General features: G+C 44.5%; 1 protein-coding gene across 1 annotated transcript in view; it reads right to left on the bottom strand.

Annotated features, from left to right (window-relative positions):
- Positions 1-570: 570 nt before the first annotated feature.
- LOC146810055 (peroxisomal acyl-coenzyme A oxidase 1-like) overlaps positions 571-19,256 on the bottom strand; it is a 350,345-nt gene continuing 331,659 nt past the window's right edge. The window contains exon 14 of the mRNA XM_085616950.1: positions 571-2,397. Within this exon, the coding sequence (XP_085473076.1) occupies positions 2,347-2,397 (51 nt within the window). The 3' untranslated portion in view covers positions 571-2,346. The remainder of the gene's footprint in view (positions 2,398-19,256) is intronic.

Raw genomic sequence — 19,256 nt, 5'->3', positions numbered from 1 at the left:
TTCTGTTCATATCTGCTGAATCCCTTTGGGTCCAATGCTGTGGCTGTGGAAGTGCTGTGCAGTCTTATCAATGTTGGCCTTGTGTTAGTGTCTTGATGCGCGGTCCTCAAAGTCTGCTGGGTAGGGCAGCACAAATCAAACCGAAATACACACCCCAACATGTGATGGCTTATGCCAGGACTTCCTTCAACCCATCATGCGCATTTAAAAACATTTCCTCAGTTGAAGAATTGCTTCAGTTCAGACATGTCTGAAACCCAAATATGTCCTATTAGCAAAGCAGGTTTAACACAAGGTTAGAACTTTTTCAGCATCTCCTGGTTGAAGGCAGCAGAGGGGATTTAGACCAATACCACCCATAGGTGATGAGTAATTCTTGGTCTATAGGGAGAACCGTTAGGTGTTAGCTTTATTCCGTGTGATACCCTCAATAGGGCACCTTCCTACATGGAAGCATTCAAACATATTTTGTAATACCGACGTATAGGTCATCAGCAGCTCATTTTAGTTAAAATTATACCTGGCAGACATGAGTGAGGCAGACGGAGGAGACGCACTGACATTAGCAAATGCAGCATTCCAGTTTAATGACAGGAAAGCACTGACTACAATAATTGCACCTCTGCCTACACCCGCCATTTGCTCCCTGAAATGAAAAACATTACATGTAGTTCATTAGTCCAACCTATGTTTTACACATTCTTAATAGTCAATTGTTATTGAAGTAATACATTTGAAAGTAGCCTTCCTAAATGTACTATTGCTGTTAGAGATTAAATTAGACGTACACTTTCTATAAATTACCTTTGAACAGTGCAACATGAAAATAAACTATTCTTTTTTAAGTCAGTCAATATTTCTATATTTTGAGATATTTTTCATGAGGATTAAAATTGTGCAATCATATTTCTCCAGAGAAGTGATGGAGGCAGGTTAAAAATCCATTTTGTAAACCCACAGAGCAAAAGTTTAAGTAAAGAAGTGTCTTCCCCAATCAGCACACTGAAAACAGATCAGCTTAAAGGCGGCAATACAAAACTAGAAGTTCTAGCAAGGCGGCACGAAATGCTACAAGTGTATTTTGTTTTGATCACAATACCGAAGGAAGTACCTAGGTGCTGTATAGTATTTATAACAACGGTTAGATGGCCGACAATGAATGAAGTAACCAGGGAGCCCCCCGTATGTTCCCCCCACTGACGAACCACTGACTTCTTGATCTACACTACTGTTATCCTGAGTGTTCTTTCACACTGTATTACTATATATAATGACCTATGTTGCGTAAATGTGATACACCTGTAACTGCTGATTTACTGTATGCATTGACCAATCCATTGGTATTGTTTAATAAAAGAATTAAAAAAAAAAAAGTTACCAGGGAGCCCGTTGTAGAGACTTCAATAGAGAACATTTCTCAATTCTCGTCTGAAGTATGGACTTGGTCCTGCATGCTCCATGCGCAATACGCGAAACCTCTAGGTGCTCTCTCTTCCGTGTTGTTTGGAGTGAAACCTCTGGGGCTCCCAGGAGTGCATTCCACATATTGTGATGCTTTATCCAGCTACAGCTGCTAGACTGCAGTAAGCAGTTTCAGGCAACAGGATGATTTGTACTTTCACAACTTTTGTTAACTCATTTTGGCTAAAGTACTATGAATAGTTATTGTGGCAATCTGCCTCTCCGAGCAGTCTCCAGGTCCATACCAATACACAGTGTTTGCAGCCTTCAGCTGTAGGACGAGGTGTCTCACAGACCAAGGTACAGGGTCTCACTCGGCTGCTTCCAGGTTGGGGCAGAGCTTTCACCAGAAGGAAGAAAAGTAAGACCCCAACAACTAAGTATTCCATCACAACAGAGATGGTACTCACCCAGACAGCACCGTGAACCTGGGAGCCCCCACTGAGCCACGCCATAGCGTGTTTTAATTGAGGTTACTGCACAAAGCACAATAAACTACCTACAGAGGACTGGAACCTCTGCTTCGGTTTTGGACACCAGATCCATTGAACCTCAGCAAGAGTGAGCTCCAACTACTGACTTGTGATCACAGTCTCAACTTGGTTGCTTGGTTTACTATTCAGTGCACTCTACGACACTTTCTTATCACGGACACTGCCTGTATTGTAATGAGATCCCGACTTCACATGGACCCAGAGTCACTTCAAAAATGTTCATAGCAACTGATCATTCGAAATGAATGATTGTGTAAATGTAAGCAATATGGGAAACTGATTAGAGGTAATTGACACTAAAAGTAGTACAAAATAAAATTCCAAACATGAGTATCCTAGGCTGAACATTGGCTCCAGCTGCATGTGACTGTCCATCAGGTGCCTTGTCTTCTCATAGCTTGCCCCGTAGGGGCTTGAGGTACTTGTAGAAAGAATCATGCACCTTTGGAGACAAAGGAGGGAAAATAAACAGAAACATGCATTAAATACATGCAGCAAAATAATGACATTTAATAATATTTCTCTGAAACTGTGAGGTTATTATCGATGAACAGAAAATACAAATTCAGATCATCAATTTCTAAAATGGTGCATCACTTTTTACAAGACTGTCATCCATCAGTGTGTTTAGTACATCTTGTCCCAGTGATAGTTCAGCAATCTTAGTTATACTTTCCCATCCACATACATATTTACTCTATCCTTTAACATAGATTTAGCTTTAAAAGTGGTTGCAAGTCTTCACTGTTCAGCTCCGCCCCCTCCCTGTGTCTGTTGCTCCCTTGCAAATTCATGCACCATAAGTCTAGCTAGGTTGTTGTTCATGAGAGTCATGCAACCACTAAAATGAATCACCATGTTCGGCCCTCAACTATTACTTGGAAAGTGATTGCTTACATAAGATATGAATCTATTAAATAGTTTATCTCATTCAGTACATCAAAGAGACCTGAGATTCCATCTGATTTCCCTACAATTGTACCATTTTAGCCAGAATCCCATTCATATCTGGTTTGCTGTTTTCGTTCTGTTGGATGAATGTCTATGTAGCTGCCCACCCAGATGATCTTTAAAACTAAAGAACAAGTTACTTACCTTTGGTGATACTCTATCTGGTGACACTCTTTCTAGTCGCAGATTCCTCACCTTCAGAATATCCCCAGGCACCAGACTGGATCTGAAAGCTTTCAAAACAAAATGCCGCACATCGATAGGTGACGCCATGTGACTCCGTGTTGACTTTGTTCCACCCCAGGAGTGACTTTGGCGCTGCATATAAACGCCACCCCTGTGCATCTACATCAGTTTCTTTCTTGACTCAGTCAGCAACATTCGATATGGAGACCTACAACCGTGGAAATTCCTAAATTGAGACATGTTTAGATTGGGAAAAAGACCATTACACAGAATGGGGGGCAAAGGGGGAGGCATGAGAAATCTGCGCATTGCCAGAGTATCCATCAGAAACAGCGTCACAAAAGGTGAGTCATTTGTTCTTCTGATGGATACTTCCAACTGCAGATTCCTCACCTTCAGAGTAGATACCAAAGTAGTAACTCCGAATATGGAGGGTGTGTGGAATAGCTCAGATCAAAAATTCCTGCAGGACCGATCGTGTGAACTGCCCATCCCATTGGACCTGACTGGTAAGGTGTTAGTGCTTTGTGAAAGTGAGTACTGATGCCCTCGTTTCAGCCTGACAGATGTCAAGGTCAGGCACTACAAATTCCAGCATCATGGTAGTAGCCTTGGCCCAGGTGAAAGAGGCCCTCAAATCATTCTAGGGGCTGCTTCTTAGCCAAGGCATAGCAGATCTTAATTCAGAGGACTATCCACTTCGACAGAGCTTGTTTCGACACTGCCTTGCTTTTCTATACTCTAGAGAACCCATCAAAGAACTGATCATCCATCCTATGGTTTTTAGTTTGGTTGATGTGGAAGCTTAAAGCTCTTTTAGGATCCAGACCAAGAATTCTCTCCTCTAACAAGAGATGAGGTGGAGCAGGGATTGTGGGAGAGTGATGGATTACAAAAAGAGCCATTACTTTTGGTAAAAAGGCCACCTAGTCCTCAACACCACGTTATCTGCAAAGAAGATGGTTTACAGCGGATGCACAGCGAGCTTGAAGTTCACTCATGCAGCAAGCTGAAGTTACCGTGACCAAGAACAGTCTTCAGTGTTGCCTGACTTAGCAAACAGATGTGCTTTGGTTCAAATAGCATGCACATGAGGAAAGTGAGAACTAAATTAAGATTGCACTGTGGCATCACAAAGGAAATCTCACCACAATGGGTGATTTGAACAAGTACAGTCCGTCTGGCAAACATAAAAGAACCCAAATGGCCGACAGACAACAGTTAAAAGTGCTCACTGCAAGTTCTTGCTGGACCAGAGATAATAGAAACAATATGACATCCAACAGTTTGGCCGGCAACAGGTCAATACAGCAGGTACCACACCAGGATACAAACCTGCCCTCTGCTCTGCACAGAAAAACTTTGGAGGAGGACTCCTCACAGGCAGGTTAATATCCACAACTTTGGGAGGAAGATCGAACCCAGTCAACTTCCGTTGTTCAATCTCCATGCAAGGAGGTGCAGATTGTGCAGGGTCAGGTGCAAGACCCTGCCCTGCTGCTGTGACAGGAGATACTCATGCTCAGAAGCTCCAAGTACCACACTCTACTAGTCCAATAACTATGAGGACTTAGGCCCTGTTGTTCCTGATCTTCTTCAGAACTCAGTGTAGTAGAGGCAGTATTGGGGAGAAGCTCCACACTATCTGGAATGTTTCTCAGAGAGAGAAAGCCTTCCTGGAAATTCCAGTGCATAAATGTTTGGAAGCTGTACTTTCTCAGCGGTAACAAACAGATCTAGCCAGGGTTTTTCTCATTGTTGGAAGATGTCCTGTGCCACCCTGAGATCTAACACCAGGTGCCGCCAGCTGAGTTCCCCCACCCTGGTGTTCTAAGATCCTGCTAGGTGGTACAAGACCAGGGAAATATCCTAATGCTCAAGCCACCTCCAGAGACGAGGTGACTCCTGGCACATTACCCAGGATCCCATCTCCTCCTGGTTGTTGAAGTACCGCATGGCAGTGATGTTATTCATTAGAACCTGAACCTCCCTTTGACAGATGGTGGAAAGGCTTTCAGTGCCAGGCAAATGACCCACAGCTCCATCTTGTTGATGTGGAGACTGGTCTCTACCTCTCACAGATGAAATCGCCATTCCAGCAGCAATACATTCGTCACCACCATCAGCTGTGGGTGGGGTAGGGTGAGAGGACTGCTGCTGGTCCAATTGTGGCTGAGCAACTACTGCAGGTTATTTTGCAGTTTCCTTCAAAACATGGAATGGAATCTGACAGATTTCACTTGTGCTTGGCCCACAGTCTTCAGGTTCCACTGCAGAGCCTGCATTTCTAACCTGGTATTGTTTCTGAGCACGATACAAGATGCCATGATGCCCAAAGCAGCAGAGCTGAAACATCAAGTCTGAAAAATAAAGATCACTGGCCAAATGTCCTGGACTCGCGGTGGACAGAATGCCTGAAACTGCATCTTATCCAGGACTGCTCCAATGAAAGACAGCCTCTTCAAAGGAGTCAGGCGAGGCTTTGGCGACTTGACAGTAAACCATAACAATGTCTGGAGGTTCGCCATTGTGTGGAAATGGTCCACAATCAAATGTGGCGATCCCGCCTTCAGCAGCCATTTGTTGAGGTAGCGTAAAACTGAAAACCCCAACCACTAAAAGTTTGCTATGACTACCACCATCACTTTCTTGTACACCTGAGGAACACTGGTGGGGCTGAAGTGTTATTGCATGACAGGTACATGGAAGTAGGTGTCCTGCAGGTCCGAAGCCACTATCCAGTCACCGGGATCCAGGGCAGACAGAACCTGGGCCAGCGTCATCATTTTATTTTATCCCTCCACAAGAAGGCATTCAGGAGGCAGAGATCTAAGGTGGGATGAAGGCTTTTGCCCTTTTTTAGGCATGAGGAAATAACGGGAGTAACAGCCAGTTCCTATGTCTGGGACCCTCTCCAAGGCACCTTTGACCAAAAGAGCCTGCTCTTCTTGGAGCAAGATGGGCAGGTGCTCCTCTGAAAGATGTTCTGATGTGGGTGGAAAGTATGGCAGATCTAAAAGGAATGGCAGAGCATAGACTTGTTGAACGGTTTGAAGGACCCACCTCTCAAATGTTATCTTTTGAGACACTTGGAGGCAATATCTGATTCTGCCTCCCACAGGGGGGTTATGTGTCACTAAGGGCAGATTAAAGCAGCTTTGAGGATGATTCTACAGAGGCAGGGGTCTGGAAAAATGTGCTGCCCATGATAACCTGGGCATTGTCAAATTAATCACCCGCCCCTGACCCTAAAAAGACTAGGGTGCCGGATGCAGATGTAGTGGGCCTTGACAGTGCAGGTACGCCTACCCTCAGGAGTAGCCCCAAAAGAGTCAAAACTGTTGAGGGTACTACCTTGCGGGATAGGAAAGGCCCAAGGAAAACACTGTACTCTGGCCTTCTTTGAATGAATGAATGAATGAATGAAAGAACTTATAAAGCGCAGGACTCACCGCTAAAGGGGTATCTCAGCGCTGCAAGCGGATGTAAGAGAGTTAGGAAATGGCATTAGCTGTAAAAAAGTTCAGTCTTCAGGAGTTTCCTTCTTTAAAGCGTTCCAACGCTGGATTGACTTTCTTGCCAAACAAGCGAGATCCATTGAATGTCATGTCCATTAAAGAGACTTGCGAGTCACCTGAGAGGACCGTGGACTTCATCCAAGCTTGCCACCAAAGCACCGTGCTAGTGCCAACTGCTCTGCCCAAGCAGTCGGTAGTGTCCATCCCCATAGTTTAAAGCAGGTTGCTCAAAATTCTTTGAGGACTGCTTGCAATGTCGCCAACTATGTCCCATAAAGCATGGGTATATCTCCCCAACAGAAGTTGCCATTTATTGAACAGAAGGCCAGGCTAGCTAAAGAAAAAATCTTCTTCTCGAATGCTCCAATTAGTGGTGGAAGCCTGAACCACCAAACTTTCCAGTGTAAGGTGCTGCTTCAATAATCCAGGGTCACCTGGTGTTAGCCTGTGGTGCCTGGTGACGAGCCTGTTCACTGGTGGACAGGACAAGATTTAGATCAGATGCCCATAAGAGTCAGTCTAGACTTTATTACATGGAAACAAGGGTGTGAATGAACTTTGTCCAGGTTGCTTAATCTCTGTTAATACGTTAGTTTTGACAGTTGTGAATCTAATACCTCCACTGGTCGTCTTATTACTATGGCAAAGGAGGTACTATCTTCTGTTGATGGTCCAGAGGGAGGACACAGCCTAGGGCCCGGTGAAGTGTCAAACTCAGAGGCCCCCTTTAAATCTAGGCATAAATTGTCGTCATCATAGTGTTGGGGAAAATATTCCCCATTGTTTCCAATGTCACCTCAAAAGGTGGTTGCTCTGATCTGAGTACAAACTGAAAACGTGTTAGAGGGCTGGGGTGCAGCCCCAAAGCAAAGGAATGGTTTTGTCTGAATTGGGTTGGACGGGGGCTGGGTGTTTCTGTACGTCTTCGGGATGCAACCTCGGTCATGACCAAAACATTGCCCCAAAGTAAAATAGGACTATAGAAGTCCTCCAGGGTCAATGCCAAAGAGATCGGCGTAGATTTCAATGCTGGTTTAGAAGCCGGCTCTGATATCGGAGTGGAAGCCGAGGTGGGTTCAGGAGGCACAGATGTCACCTAGGGCAGACCGACAGCAGTAGCCGACTGGAGGCCTCAGTGAATCCTTGGGGCCTAAAGGCAAACCAGAGGGAGACAAAGAGTGCCACAAATGCGCAATGGGGCATCTGAAGGCCTCAATCTGCTGCATCATTGGGGATTGACCCTGAAACTCAGGGTGCACTGGGATCAGTTGCAGAATTAACTCTTCAGCGAGGAACCAGGAGTGAGATTGTGAGGCACACTGATGTCCTAGCAACTTCTCAGGCTGAGAGTGGTGCGACTGAGAAGAATCCCACTTGGCCTTCTTGTACTTCCACCTGAACTTAACTTACCGGAAGACTTGGAACACGATGAGGACCTGTCATTCAAATGACCTCAAGAGTGAGACTCGATTCACACCCTCACATTTGAGTGGGAGTGTAACTTCTGAGACTTCTTTCGATGTTTGGCAGCTAACATTTTTGCTCTGCATTAATAGAGGGGCGCCTTTGGATTCGCAGGGGCACAGTCCTTGCACGACTTGGAGTCATGCGCCAAACCAAAACATCACAGGAACCCTGAGGGAATCTGTCACAGACAGTTGCTTGCGACAAGCCTAACACCTAATAGTTTTAGGAGGGGACATAGTTCCCTTGCACACTGGAAAAACTCATTTTTGTAGGGAAAAAACGGTCAAATGACTACGAAAAAGTAAGATCTGCGTACAAAGGTGCAGTAAGAAACAAACCTATGTGGGCGCGCAGGGGTGGCGCTTATATGCATCTCGATTGTCACTTCTGTGGCAGAACAAAGTCAACATAAAGCCTCGCGGTACCTCCTACATGTGTTCCGGAGCATTGCTGTTTAAAATCTTCCAGGTACAGTCTGGCACCTGGAGATAGTCTTCAGGTAAGGAATCTGCAGTAAGAAGTATCTATCAGAAACAGCCTTACTTCTCCCCCATGTTCAATTTCTATTATATGTACCATAGTAACCAGAACTTGTATAGGCCATAGTTATAACACTTCTTTATGATAAAGCCTCTTTCAGAGTCAGGATGGATGTAGTATATGCGCCGAGCATTTCTGTGTGTTCGTTCCACCCCCTGCCTTTAATAGTTGCCTCTCCAATGGAATCATCAACTTTTATCAGCTATATCTCACACTGAACTGGGGTAACATCTCTTCAGCTCACCACATACTCTACCTGTGGTGCTAAAGAATAATCTTCAAAGTCTAGCACTTGTAACCTACCAGCTTCGGGCATCCTCTATAACATTATGGTGTTCTGTTCACTAAATTAAGATGGGCAGTAACAAATTCTAGACCATAACTAATCTTAAGGACAGTCTGGTGGAAGGGGTAGGGTATGAACAGTTAAGAAGACATTACAGTTTCATAATTAGAGGGGGGAGAACAAGACCCTGTTTATATGGTGGAAAAATGAAGCAACAGAATTAGAAAAGCAAGACACTGGATGGGGAATGACTATGACTTGGTTCTACAAGTGGACCTCAGATAGGCTGAGAGAGAAAAAGGAAAGCAATGAGAAGATGGGTAAAGGGATAAATCAAGAAGAAGGAAGAAAGGAATGGGTAAATAAAGATATGTCAGAAAAGCAGAAGGACAACTGGGAGATAAAAGGAGTGCCTTTTTAAGAGGCATGACACTTCCTTAGGCCAGTTTCTAAGATTTTGAAAGACTACTCGCCAGTCATAGCAAGTTTATCCTCTCCAGATTCACAGAACACTTCATGCGCCGGAGAGGATCACAGAACATCTTTATGTTATTTCCCAATTACATCTGGGAGTTATCAGGCTTGAACGGAGCTCTTAACATTTTTATTCTTAGTCGAATTGAGGATAGAATGGAAGAGTCCTGAAATGCTCACGGACCCCAAAGTCATCAATATGAATTCTGGAAGCATGTAAACACCAGAACGTCCAGAATGCCGCCGCCTGACTAGTCCTCAACGTACCACGCCACTGCCACATCAGCCAACACATACGGACCATCGAGAAGAGACTCACCTTCAAGCTTCTCACCCATGCACACAAGGTCCTACACAACGCTGGACACACCAACCTGAACCACCGCCTCGTGTTCCACGCACCACAGCAATCTCTCCTCTCGGCCCAACTCTCCCTCGCAACTGTACCTCGGATCAAGAAAAGCAGAACAGGGGGGCGCACCTTCTCCCTCCTCACGGCCAACCATGGAACTCCCTCCCTTTCCTCCTCCGACAGACTACATCGCTCCCCAAGTTCCTAAAGGACATGAATACCTGGCTCGTCGATGGTACGCAGTGAACCTGCTCTACAAACCCCCTGATTGATTATATGCTATCCAACCCTCTGACAACGGAGAGATTTGTTGGATTGTATATCAGCATACCAGGTTCGAGTCGTGGCGGGAGGCTCAAGCATCTTGTGATTCTGGGCAAATTCCTTAATCTCCACATGCCTAAAAAATGAATGTGTCAATCTGTAATGCAACTGGTGCTCATGTAAAGCAATCGTATACCATTGGGTCAAGTTTGTGTTCTATAAAACTACCACAACAAAAAAGAACATCGGTCAGTTGCCTCCAACCTAGCATTTCTCTATATAAATACCAATACACACCTAAGCACATACATGCTGAGGATACCCTAATTTGAGAACTGTTGTTACAGTATGTTAAATTTCCATAGACCAGGATCCTACCCACGTTCATACGCTTAGAAAACGTGTATATCGGAGTAGCAATTGTCAAGTGCCACTTAGGTTTCTTTAGAGATACCCACCCACCTAAGAGAATGCACACCATCTCTAGGTGACCTCCTAGTAGTTGTTCCAATAAGGCATTTCATAACAAGATTTTTTATCTGCCATAACACATACATCTCTTCAGCCATTTCTTGCAGAAACTGTGCAGAAAAATCCACTGTTTTGTTTCCATTTTCTTAAAGATTACTTGGGGATGGTGAGCCGATTAAATCCCAGAGTATAAGGCTTGCCTGGCACTGCAAAATACTGAGGTAGTTAATTATTCCCCCTTCAGAAAACTCGGATATTCTAGCCACTAAAAGTGAAAATTATGCTGTAAAATGTACTATCTGATGCTATATCTTTAAAACTTTTCTCAGGGGAAGGCCCCCACACTCAGCCGTAATGAAGCCAGACTTGCTTATGTCACTCAGTCTCATCTGTGGTACGAATTAATGACCCACCACTTTCAAAGTCTGTTGCTTAAACCAGACAAAGATCTTGGGCACCATGGATCCTACCAATATCTTTCCGTGTCAAATGTGGATTAAAAACAAACTTGCTAAAATTAATGGAATGTGGCTATTCCTAATATTCTATCTCTAATGCAAAATGACACATTTTGGTTTGTTCTGGAATGATCACCCGACCTAGATCTTCCCAGATTCTTTTAATGCGAGGGCACATTTAAATCCTGAAGACAGTTCTGTGACTGTCTCTCTAGACATAAAGAAGGCACAAGATTCTCAAGAATGGCTTTTCCTGTGGGGGCACTGAGGGAGGTTTGGAGAATACATAATTCAAATGATCTGTGGTTTATCCCCCTCCATCATAGCATGGTGCTTACTAACAGTGTAGTCAAGAGTAGGTTCTCTCTGAAGCGAAGTCTAGGCCCTCCCCTCCTGTTTGAATTGGGAATAGAATCATTGGAACCAGCTCTCAGGCACCAGCATATCAATATGGCCTTCAGCTTGCCAGCGGCAGTACGTTTGTGTCACTGCTTGGTGACTGTTGTTGTATGTCTGCAATCCAGACTTAATTATTTCCTTGATTGAATCCAACATTGAGCAAGTCCACCTTTCAGGTATTCAGGTGAACTACTGGAATTCTAAATTATTTCCCCTTACCACTTATACAATACCGGCTTTACACAGTGTCCTGGTAGAATCCGGTATCTGGGAGTTCATGAGAGGAATTTCATTAAAGTCTATTATGATGATAACATATTGAGGGCCCTTAAGAAACTAGAGAAGAGAATGAATCCCTACAATGTATTTCCTACCATTGTATTTGGGAAAGTCTCATATCAAAATAAACACACTTACAAGTTGTTTCTATAAATTTCTTGCAATCCCTTTTGCTCATCTATTTTTTAACACAATCAGATCCAGTCTGACTAAGCTACTTTCGGGATCAAGACCACATGGGTTCATTATAGAACACTGTATGACCATAATAAAAGACCATAATATAAGATCACATGGGTTCATTACAGAAGATTTGCTTGCCCATATGCTTCAGCTGCGCTTTCTGCATGTGATCTGAGAGTGTACTGGTTTGCCTCTTTGGCAAATCTCCCACCTCATTTATTTATTTATGAAAGGTTTTATAAAGTGCGAATGTGACCCGTGAGAGTATCAGAGCGTTTCACAATTGGTCATGTGGAACAATACAATAAAGCAAACAACAGCAATTCGGAGATGATGTAGGATGTGGCAGCTCCTAGGGTGCAGGAAGTTGCTATTGTAAGGTCCAAGATGACAGATATACAAACAAGATAGTAACCATCAAGTGAAAGCATGGATGATAATATTGCATCAAAACAGAGTTCCAGGAGTGTGGTCCTATGGATTCAAGATTTATTCAACAATAACATTGTAACTTCTCCTTTCGGTATTCACAGAAGATAGGAGTCCTAACTTTAGGACTCCTAAATGCCTTCTGTGAATACCGAAAGTCTTAAAGTTAGGATTTTCTCAGTTTAGGAGTAGTAAAGATAGGACTCCTAACTGTAGGACTCCTAAATGCCTTCTGTGAATACCGAAAGTCTTAAAGTTGGGATTTTTCTCAGTTTAGGAGTAGTAAAGTTAGGACTCCTAACTTTACTACTCCTAAACTGAGAACAATCCTAACTTTAAGACTTTCGGTATTCACATAAGGCATTTAGGAGTCCTAAAGTTAGGACTCCTAACTTCTGTTAATACCAAAATGCGTAAGTGCCTTCTGTGAATACCAAAATGGTAGTAAGATTAGGATTTTGTCTTAAGTTAGTTCTGTGAATCGGGCCCAATGTATACAGAGGCAACATGTAAGACTAATACCAGCAATTGCAACTAGAAAGACGAGGATCTTCCAACCCCACATCACCAATTTATTCCAGAACCACCCCAATAGTGTCCAGGTGCCTGTCTCTTGGTGTATCTCAGCTGATAACCTATGCAATTTCTGCATGGTGGAATAAACATTGAGAGCGTAATCAGGTATGTACACACAACAGCTACTACCAATGAGGCGACAGGCCCCTTCCATAACTGCGAGGATGACGTCTAACACCAATCTATTTGCAAAGTGACTAATCTCATAGCCTGGAGCTCAGCTGTAATGATTGTCGTCATCCCAGCCGTTATAATGATTACTGCCTCAACCTCTCTGGTGAGCTGACGAATTTGGAGACTATTGACTATGGGGCCCCAAAAAGGGAAAAGGCCTTTTGTAGCATCCTCAAATTGCTGTGTGGCTGTATCTGTCTGATCTACATTTTTTGGGTCAATGACCCTTTTTACCCGGGCCAGGTGCGTACTCCTACGAGGCAAATGCTGATCTTTGTGATAATTGGGTGGAGCAACATATACAAGGGGAAGGAGGAAAGAGAGATAAAATCTACCTAGCCATCCTTTTGGAAGCCATACATAAGCGTGGGATCCACAGACAAAATAAACATTAGAGGGCGGTACTAAGGGCGGACTATCGGTCGTTCTCAATTCATATGTGGAACTGCATCTGCTCTCCCCACCTTTACCTTCCCTGTCCCCTGTACACAGAAACTAGCTGTTTTGTTGACCACTGACACTGGTATTGGCTGGTCCTCCGTGACATTACGAGCCTGGAAAGATTGGAAATACTCAGACGTGTTAAACCCCTGGAAACCAGCCATTTCCATTTAAAGCCATGTCTCATTCTTTACACTTTTGTATGCGTTCATACAGGACTGTAAAAACAATTGACCGAGCATCTGTTGTCCTGCCTGTCCTACAGAAGGAATCATGCGATGGAAATGTACGTTTTGTACCATAGTGCGAGAATCAGCATGTGTCCTATCCAGAGTAGAGAACTGAGGATGATGAGGTACCATACTGAGCAATTCAAACCAATCCTCACAACTGTTGATGTATGACAGTGGCATGGACAACAAATTATCAACTTTATGAGTCACTGAGGGAAGCAAGCCACAAACCCACCAATTAGTGGAGTGGAACACATTATGAGCTTGGTGTAACATTTGTATAAAAACATTCTCGGTGTAGGACAACCTATGCGTTGCCTTGTGTGGGGCCAAAGTAACGAAAACATGTTCAGGGGAAGGGGGTGTTGAATCAAACAAAGAATGTACAGGACACTTCTTATCCAGGATCCAGGATATTCCCAATACAATTATTGGTGCAATCGCAACTATTGTTCCAAAAACTATTTTACTTTTTGTCGACCAACCCCGCACTGGACGCGGAGGTGCAAATGGCTGTTCTTCCTCAGTAATAGGCAGACCAAACTGATACATTATAAAGAAAAAAGAAAAGGGGGGCCGTAGCAAAGTTAATAACAAAGGCAATTGTTCCCAGTCTCCGTCTGAGCGTCAATAGTACAGGCTCCTATTGTTCATCAACATTGGCGCTCTTGAGCACCGGCGGTGGAGCCGCTCAGACCTAGCTCTTGAAGAATCCCACGCCGAGCAGGATAAAGCACCCCCCTCTAGGAGGGCACATTCAATTTATCCTGTTCACTATCAGAACACTGCACCAATCTCACCTCGCCCTAAACTAACACCGTTGGTACTACAGCAGAGTACGCGCTAACTTGCACAGTCCATCCCTGACTAATCTAACTTCTCCTTTGGTGCACTGCTCCGTTGGGGGCGCAAATTGTACCTAGTGATTCCAGGCACAGAAGGGTCGGTGAAAAGGGACTCAGGCAGAGAGGGGTCAGTGGAAAGGGGCTCAGGCACAGAGGGGTGAGTGAAAAGGGGCTCCTTAATGGCTCTGATCTCCAGAGGGACTGCCACATTTAGCACTTCATTATTTTCGGCATCCGTTTGGGTCCACGTGAGCTTGGCATTAGAAAAAGGAATGAATCGTGGAACTCTCTCACACTCGAGTCCCCAATACCATCCTTCACCCATTGATCATAGGGTAAAGGCAGGGGTACCTTGCAGCAGTGAGAGGAGTGGATCAAATGCTTTTGGCCGGTGACTTTTACGGCTGTGCGAGTAGCCAGGAGGACCTGGACAGGTCCCCTCCGGCGAGGCTCCAAACACTTTCCACTGGAAATTCTTCTCCAGGAAAAAGTCGCCAGGCCGAATATCATGTCCGGGCCCCTCAGGTACAGGCAGTAGAGTCTTGTGTATCTGTTGGTGAATAGAACGCAGATCTTTAGTCAACTGGTACAGGTCATCAATCAGTAAAGGATACTCAATATCAGAAAATTTACGAGGCTGCGGGACGCCCCAGACGTTCGCCGGGTGTTTGAACACGACCTAGTAAGGTGACAACCCTGTCCTAGAATGTGCTGTTGTTATTGTGGACAAAAGAGCTAATGATAAAGCATCTGGCCACTGCAACCCTGTTGTCTCCTGAATCTTTGCCAATTTCAATTTGAGAGTACCATTGTACTTCTCAACCAAACCTGCTGACTGGGGGTGATTTGCAGCATGAAACTTCTGTCTAATGTGTAGTCCTTCACAAACTAGCTGGATAACCTTGGCATTAAAATGACTTCCGTTATCACCTCAGATCAGATGGGGCAAGCTGAAACGAGGAAAGAACTCCTTCAGGAGTATCTTTGCGGTCACAATGGCTGTATTTTCTTTAGTGGGGTAGGCCTCGACCCATTTACTGAATGCACAAACAACCACCAACACATATTCAAATTATTGACCCTGTCCATTTCAATGAAGTTTATCTGGAGGACCTCAAAAGGAAAAGTGGGAGGTGCGAAATTACCGGGTGATGTGGGGATACCCGCGCCAGGATTGTGCATCATGCACACCATGCAGTATTTTATGAAATGTGTAACTATCTTGGGAATGCTGTCATTTTGCCATACGGGATCTAGCAACTTGTAAATACCCTTGGCACTGATATGAGCTGGGCCATGGGCCATTGTCACTACTAGAATAACATATGCATCTGGCAATATCCATCTCTGCTTCCCTGACTTATCAATCCAACATCCCTCGTCGTTTAAATTTGCTGTGTTTTCCTGCCACACTGCTGATTCCCCCATCGTGGCCTTACTCTGAATTTCCTTTACATTCTCAAGTGTATCCTCAAACATGGAGAACAAGGGCACCCACCTGGCGGGACCTGCTACAAACATTCTTTTCATCTTTGTTTGGGCTGTTTCCTTAGCTGTCTGATCTGCAAAAGCGTTCCCTTTTCCCACATCATCAGTAACTTTCTTATGGGCGCTGCACTTCACTATGGCCAATTTCTTAGGCAGTGTCAGGGCGGACAGAAGCCTATGTATAAGAGGACCATGCTTAATGCATGTCCCATGGGAAGTAAGGAACCCTCTCTCTGCCCACAGCCACCAAAAATTATGGGCGACCCTGAAGGCGTACTGGCTGTCAGTATAAATATTAACAACCAGTGCCTCGCTCAACTCGCAGGCGTGAATTAGGGCAACTAACTTAGCTTTCGGGCGGACTGATAGGGAACTTGTGAATTCTCAACTACCGTGCGCAGCATAGTGATTGCATATGCTGCAGTGGTGGTGCGATCTGGTAATTTGAAACAAGAGCCATCAATGTATAGTTCCCCTTGGGGGTCAGATAAGGGAGCATCAGTCAGGTCTACCCGTCCTTTCGTCTCCTCTTCCGTTTGGAAGATACAATCCTGTACATCCATCTCCTCATCCTCAGAAGGGAGGGGTAGTGACGTGGCTGCATTCAGAGTGGCACCGCATTTGATTGTAATGTGCTTTTGAGAGAGTGTTAGCTCGTAACCGGTCAGACGTCCACTGGTGAGGTGCTGCGCCTTTGTTTTATTCAAAAGTGTATCCACAGCATGGGGTACCATAACTGTAAGGTCAGTATCGAGTATGAGTCCTGCGATTGTCGTATTGAGACAGCCACGGCCGCGATCGCTCTCAGACAGCTTGGAAGGGCTCGCGCGACAGGGTCAAGCAGAGAAATAAGCACACAGCCGTTGCTTATCCCGGAATTTTTGTGTTCAAACAGAAAGCGCACAACCAGCCGTCTCGTGTATGAACAGCTTGGCATAGTTGGGGTGTACCAAGCATAGGAGCCAAGCAAAGCGTAACCTTTAAGTGCTCAACAGACTGCTTGCATTCAGGCGTCCAAGGCCCGACACAACAGCTTCCACGCACTAGCAGATCCACAAGCTCCATGCTTTTTGGTGCGAATCAGTGCACCTACTGTAAAGAGGAGTGACACTGGGGTAGCGAGTGTCCAGTACTTTTGCAAAAGGTGGCGGCCCCTAGACAACTAGGTTCTCATGGAAGGGGTCGTGGAACAGGTGGACAGGACCGGGCTCAGAATGCTGTGACGTCGCAGGGTCGTTCTGATCAGAACTGTTTGGATGACACTCGGGTTGGCAGTATTACAATGAGGACTATGACACGGGTGAGGCGACAGGAATGTCTTACAGCTAGGACAGCCAGGGACAGAGTGAGGGACCAGTCCAGATACCTGTAGATCAGCGTGGTCCGTATGTTAGTGCGGACGTGCATGGTTCGACTAAATAGTTTTTTGTGGATACAGGTGCAACAAATAGTTCTATTTCTCGTTCTATGGTCCCTGCGGCGGCTCTGTCTGGCCATAATAATGTATCGGTAGGTTTTTCCAGTGTACTAGTTGTAAGCCCCATTGCCAACCCCTTGTGCTGACGATTGGTCCTTTTACGGTGGATTCGCTATTTTTGTTGACATCTAATTTTGGACACACCCTCTACCATTCCTCCTAGAAGCCTGCTGTAACAACACAGCGGGGGCAACAGCTAGAGAGCGAGAGACCGAAGCAATAGGCGTCACAGGAGTACTAACAGTCACAGTTGCCACAGACGGCAATGAATACTGGTGCGCATATAAATGCTGTATGAGGGAGTTAATACTATTATTGACGAACAGCTTACATATCGCCTTGGAGCTTCTGACCGAAAATGATTTGTATTATTATTTGTACGACAGAGAATTGTATGATCTTTTGAATGCTGTCTGTATCCTGAGTATACAAAGTTATGGGAGGGGTGACCAGAAGTCCTGTTTAAAGCCATTGGGTTTGTAGCTGTAAAAATATGAAAACTTGTGACGCTGTGGCAAAGTATCTGCCAGGCCTCTTGTAAAGTATGTTGTATGTGTCATATTATGTATACATAGTGAAAAGTCAGCAAACTGTCCAACAGCAACTAAAAGACATGTACCATGACACTATGAAGTATGCCCTGTTTATGTGTTGCTAACATTCTTTATTTTTGACTAAAAATGCCCTTACACAAAACCATCATCTTTCATTTCATGGGGTGCAGGGGCTGATAACATGTCAGTGAAAGTGTTAAGATAGCTTTATTACAATGCAAGTGAGGTCGGAAGCGCAGAAGCTCTGTTTAGAAGGGCTTTAGTTGAAAATGAGTTATTCAACAGAGTGCAGGTGAAGACCTATTCACTCCACAAGCCAGCCAGGAGGCATTTTAAGAGGAGACCGCCCATTGTTAATGCGCAGCTAGATTATCAGTGGCAGGTGGACATAATCAGTCTTCAAGATCTAGCCAAGCATATTAACGGAGCTCGATATATATTAACGGTAATAGATGTATTGTCCAGGTACACCTTTGCAGAAGCGCTAAGTGATAAAAGTTGTACTTGCATCACCATTGACTTTAAAGCCATCTTCATGAAAAGGTGAACCCCTCAAAAACAGCAAACAGACACCGGAAAATCATTGTTAAACAATTTGTTTAATAAATTATTAAAACAGCACGCTGTTCATCATTTTGTAATGCCCAAACAGGGAAAAGCTGCTGTTATAGAGCGTTTTAACCGACCTTTAAAATCTAAGATGTGGAGCTATTTCACAGACTACAACACCTATTGATATGTGGATGTTCTACCGCTGTTTATAGATGCTTATCATGGTATGTATCACAGAACAATCAAAATGTCTCCCGTAGAGGTAACGACTGAGAATTCCTTCATGGTGTGGAGAACGGTGTACGGGAGCCGTGTCACTGCCAAGGTAAAAAAGCCTCTTTTGAAAGAAGGTGATCATGTTAGGGTTTCAAAGTTGAAAAGGGTCTGTACGATGGGCTACCACCAGACTTTTAGCGACAAAATATTTGTAGTGGAGAGTGTGGAGCTTAAAGAAGGTATATATATTATATTTACAAGTAAAGGACTACGATGGTGAAACGGTGTTGGGTGCCTTTTTCAACAAAGAGTTACAAAAGTGACCAGACAATCCACACAGGGTGAACAGGGTTGAAAAGATTCTGAAACTGAAATGTAGCTGGACTAACAGACAGGCCTTTATAAAATGGAGGGGGTGGTCCGAAAAATATACCAGTTGTGTGCTGGCCAGCTCCCTACAGGGTGTGTCAGTAAGGGGTTCGCTTAAG

Source organism: Triturus cristatus, chromosome 7 (assembly GCF_964204655.1).
Source record: "Triturus cristatus chromosome 7, aTriCri1.1, whole genome shotgun sequence".
NCBI classification, from domain to species: Eukaryota; Metazoa; Chordata; class Amphibia; order Caudata; family Salamandridae; genus Triturus; species Triturus cristatus.
This window is presented reverse-complemented; position numbering and strand designations above follow the sequence as displayed.